Source organism: Crocuta crocuta, unplaced genomic scaffold, assembly GCF_008692635.1.
Source record: "Crocuta crocuta isolate KB4526 unplaced genomic scaffold, BGI_CrCroc_1.0 scaffold31, whole genome shotgun sequence".
Lineage (NCBI taxonomy): Eukaryota > Metazoa > Chordata > Mammalia > Carnivora > Hyaenidae > Crocuta > Crocuta crocuta.
The window spans coordinates 12,832,772-12,837,875 of NW_027528362.1; the positions used below are offsets into that span (position 1 = coordinate 12,832,772).

The 5,104-nt window shown below is 55.2% G+C and overlaps 1 protein-coding gene across 1 annotated transcript in view; it reads left to right on the forward strand.

The window, feature by feature from the left end:
* COL4A2 (collagen type IV alpha 2 chain) overlaps window positions 1-5,104 on the forward strand; it is a 162,884-nt gene that overhangs the window by 122,643 nt on the left and 35,137 nt on the right. Inside the window, exon 20 of the mRNA XM_077754005.1 lies at window positions 4,499-4,591. Within this exon, the coding sequence (XP_077610131.1) occupies window positions 4,499-4,591 (93 nt within the window). The remainder of the gene's footprint in view (window positions 1-4,498; window positions 4,592-5,104) is intronic.

Here is a 5,104-nt window from a genome sequence, read left to right on the forward strand (position 1 = left end):
GCCCTGAGGCCGGCTCTGCACGGGGACGCCTGAGCCACCCGTCTGCGGGCAGGTGCGAGCTGACCGCTGTCGGGTGTCTGTGTGATTTCTTCCGTCACCTTCGTCCAGGGCGGAGGCTCCCGCCGGACGTGTAGCCTCTGTCCGTTTGGCCGCAGCCTTAGCAGATGTGGCAGTCGGCCTCCTCGGCCCAGGCGGAGCCAAAGCTCTCACTGAACAGGCGGTAAGAGTCCACAGGAAGAGGTGACCGCCTCACCGTGACAGAAGTGGCGGCCACGGCCGGCCAAGGCCGAGATCTAAGACTCTGAGCGTAAAGCAGACGAGCTGGAGCCTCGGGACCCCGTGCCGCCCAGGGGCGTCCCTGAGCGGAAAGCCCAGGTTCCTGTCACCCTGCTCTCCCTGAGTTGCGGATGCTCCCAGGGGTCGGGGACATGGACAGGCCGTCCTTGAGCGTGCCAGCGCACGCGGTCATCTTTTCAGCTTCGGAGTTTAAAGGGTTGTTTCAGACATTGTAAAATCCCCGAATGCGAACAGTCCATCCCCTCAGGGGTTCGGATCAAGGAGGCTTTGGAAGAAAGCGCGAGGTCCCGGTTTCCTTCTGTATGGTATGGTCCACCGCTCGTCAGCCTCTTTTCGCGGTATCTGACTTGAAGCTCCTAGCACCCTGCCCCCCCTAGTCTCTGGGGGCCCCCTCTCTTCGGGGACGGAGAGCATCACGCTGCTAACGGGCAGTGTTGATTTCACTTTAAAGGTCAGGTTCAGACCCGTGCTTTCTTTGCTTTGGGAAGACTGCTTCTCTCGGCCATCCCTGGAGGAAAGATGTTGGGGGTTACAGAAGTGCATCTGCACACACTTCTTCCACTGAAAAATCGCCGGTCCTAGGGGCACCTGGCGGTTCGGTCGGTTAAGCCTCTCACTGGCTCAGGGCATGATCTCACAGTTCGTGAGTTTGAGCCCCACGTCGGGCTCTGCACTGACAGTGCAGGGCCTGCTTAGGATTCTCTCTCTCTCTCTCTGTCCTTCCCCTCTCTCTTAAAATAAACAAACTTTCCTTAAAAAGAGCTTTATAAATGTCAGCAGTCCCTTCTCCAGTTCCATCTGATGTCGTACAGTAGATCTCTGAGTAATGTGGTTCTCCCGTGCCAAGGCTGCTTCAACGGGCAAAGCCAGAATCACATTCTTTTGGAAATTTTTAGGTGCAGATATTTCCCTGGAATCTGCCAAGTCATTTGAGCAGTGTTGTCTTAAATATATTTTTAGCCTGGAAGTAATATTTACTGCTGTGACATCTTTGATAATGGCCAAGTTTCTGTGAGCATGATATTTCCTGAGTAAATGTTATCTGTTAAGGTTTCCTCTTTGGGAACAGAACATGATGTGTTAAAAGTTTCTTAAAGCATAAAACTTGCCTCTTTAGAAGACTGACTGAAGGCTGACCTTGTCCCAATTCCTGTAACTAAATTCCGTTTTGCTAAAGATACACCCCCTTGGTGCACAGATCCTGTTCGCTAAGACTGTGATTTACTAACGTCGCTTATCGGTAAAGAGATCAACTGGTTTCTTGTGCATATTTTATTCATAAAATACATGGAGTGGTATCTAAGACATTTTACCAACTTACAATATTAATAGCATAGAACCTAAATTCTCCTTGAAATATTTATTTTGCCCTGTGAGATGCATTGTTTCCAAATCACTTGTTTAAAAGCAATCTCTTGCACAAGAAGTAGCCAACCCCAGCGGCCATCTAGGGTATTTTTGTGCATACTCATAATGTACTATCAGTGACCTTGAATCCCACAGAGTTCTCCAATCCTCCCCCCCGCCCCGCCCCCGCCATGAAACTGTCGGATTCCTTTCTCTTTAACCACACTTCATCCTGTTTTATATGTTGCTGCGAATGGAAACCAGAATTTTTAGTCTTTTGCCCTTCCCTGCAGAATCAAACCATGAAATCGATTTTTCTTCTCTTGTGCTTGCTCTTGCTTCGAGTGGAGTTCACTGAGTCCAAGATTAAGGCAGTTCCGTTGTTCTCTAGAAGAAGTCAGAATGCTAACAGCTCAGAGCCTGGAGCTGCTCAGGATTCTGTCTCCCTTGCCCTCTGCCCCTCCCCCACACGTGCGCTCTCTCGCTCGCTCTCTCTCTCACTCTGTTTCAAAAACAAATAAACATTAAAATTTTTTCATTATAAAATAAAATAATAAAATAAAGCCCACAAAGTCGATGGCAGCCTGAATGCCCTTGACCTGGTCGCCAGGAACCCGCCATCTTCCTCCGTGGGCACGAGATGCAGGAGGCGGGCTTCCTTCACGGGCTGGCCCTCCGTGACTCCCCCCTGTTCCCCGTTATCCTGCTGGCCGTTCTCTTTGAGGCCCCTTTGTCGGCCCCTCCTCCTCCCCCCTGCGCGGTCTGGGAGGCGACAGAGCTCCTTGAAGTTCAGGCTTGGACCCCCATCCGGCTGGACTCCGGCTGGTGACCTTAAGCTCGGGCCACTTGCCCGAACTCCCTGTGTCCCCGACCCAGGTGTGGATTGAGCCCCCGACTCGCACGCCGGCAGCCCGTCACAGGGCCTCCCGGCTTGCCTCACGGACATCTCCAACGTTGCGTGTCCACCGGAGCCTGGGTCCCTGCTGCCCAGCCCCCGACCCCACACGCCGCGTGTTTCACTGGTCACCCCGTCCTGCTCGAATACACCCCGCATGTGTGTCTGCGAGGCAGCCCGCGCGGCTCCAGCCTCCACTCAGCTGTCTGCAAGGGCGGCTTCTAGGTTTTTAACCTGTAAATTTGTGCAACTTCCCTCCTCAGAACTCCTCGATGGCTCCCTACTGCCCGTGGAGAAAGTCCAAGCCCCGGGGAGTCCCCTTCAGTTCCTGGCTTTCGTCCTGCTCCAGGGGCCTGCAGACACGCTCGTTCTCTCCGGAGTGACCCCTGGGGACCACTCTTGGCCAGCCCCTCTTATTCCTCGGGTCCTGGGCGCCAGCTCCCAGCCCCGCCTTTCCTGACCCCCATTCTAAACGGGCTTTCGCTCTGCCCTCCCTGCGAGCTCCCTGTTCAGGGGCGCTGGCCGTCGTTTGGAATTCTGTGCCGGTCAGTTCACCAGTGTGCGTCTGCGGTGTCTCCACGTGTAAACCGTAAGCACCGTGAGGGCCTGCCGTCTGGGCGGGCAGATGGTGGATGCGCCAGAGAACGAATGAGAGACATCATCGTAAATGCACAGTGAGACCGAGCTACATGGGGCGATAGCCGCGCCACCTGTCATAAATATTGACCGTTCCTTAGGAGCCTGCTGACCTCCAAGCTCCGCTGTCCCTTTTCCCAGCAGTCAGCAAACGTGGAAATCGGTGGTTCCTCCCCTTCCGGCCCCCTTAGTGGCCTGTTTCTCCTCTCCCGGTGGCTGGGGGCGCGGGATCTGGGGCCGTGAGCACCACAGGGCTGGGCCCTGAGGACGGACTGGGGGACATCCCCATCCTCGGGCCCGCGGTCCCCGGGAGCATGAGGCTCGTTCCCACCAGGAGGTGGCGCTGCCGTCAAGTAGACGCGGAGAGATCTGTTGGCCAGAGAGCGCATTTCCGATGCCTTCCGTGTCCCTGCTCCGAATTAGGGAGCGTCTGAGGGGCCCTGAGCCTATTACTGGGGGGCGAGCGTGCCAGGGCCGGATGGTCCCCCGTTCTCTGCACCAGCTCACAAACCCGGCTGCGCACCTGCTCCAAGGCAGAGCATTAGGACCGAGGTCGTTTGAAGGTCTTGTTTTGTTTTGTTTTCTGTGTTTTGGGGGCCCCAGGCTTGTGTTGGTCTTAGATTACAAGCCTTCACCACGTAAATAAGATATGTGGTCGATTACACAGAAATATTGTAAGGATGTCAGTTGTCCCTTTGATGTATATAAATGACTATACATTTTTTGACATGAAAATTGCGTTTTTAAATTATTATAAAAGAATGTGTTTATGATTCAGAGTTTGAAACCATATAGAAGACTAAGTATAAATTATTTTTTTGAAAAACAGGGTAAAATATGGGGCACCTGGGTGGCTCGGTCAGTTAAGCCTCTGACTCTTTACTTCTGCTCAGGTCATGACCTCATGGTTTGTGGGTTCGAGCCCCGCATCGGGCTCTGTGCTGACAGCATGGAAGCCGCCTTAGGATTCTCTGTCTTCCTCTCTCTCTGCACCTCCCCTGCTCATGCTCTCTCTCTCTATCAAAATAAATAAATATTTTTTTAATAGAATAAAATACATGGTAGAAAAGTGAAAGCCTTTCTTTGGACTCAGTATTTCCCAAAAGCAAAGATTTTTATCTCTAGACTTCACGAGAAAAGTGGGCCTCCTGGTCCCTCCCATTTCCTTCCATCCCTGGGAGCTGTGGCCGCAGAAGGCCCGGGGGTGCCCGGGATGGCCTCACACCCTGCTGAGGGACCTCCAGTAACCCGCCCAACGCTGGGTCCGGGGAGCTGCGGGGTCTCCACGCTGTGCTCACGGCCGCCTGTGGGTCTTCTCCTTAGGTTTCCTTTTCGGCCTTAAAGGAACAGAAGGAGAGACGGGCTACCCAGGCCCTTCCGGCTTCCCTGGGGCTCGCGGACAGAAAGGCTGGAAAGGTAAGGAACGTGGGGAACGCAGAGGAAGGGCGAGAGGCCGGGAAGCCGCCGGGCCCTCCTCGCCGTCTCTGACGTGAAACAACCCTCCGTGTCCCCATCCGCCTCCCTCCCCCCACGGTGTTGCCCGGAGCCAGGTGCACGGCCCCACGGCGCTGCTGGGGCACCCAGCCCTGGTTTGCCCTCCCTTCTCCCTCGTCCGTCTGCGCTGCGACACTGAACCTTCAGGGAGCGCGGAGCCCGGGACGGGGCCAAAGGAGTGATGATTCCCCTAAGTGCCTCTGAGCCCCTGCGAGAGCTCGTCGGCTACTGAGTTCCCTTAGACTAGTCACGACCGCTGGTCTCCCGAGTGAGGGATTAGTCACGGCGGGGCGCCCAGGGCTCACCCCCCCCTGCTGGTGGAGGTGCAGTCGACCGAGCAGAAAGAGGGGGTGTCTGTGTAAGAAATCCACCGCACCGGGGAGACGCTCCGCCTAGGGAGGCACCGCCCCCCCCCAAGCAGCACACCCCAACCTT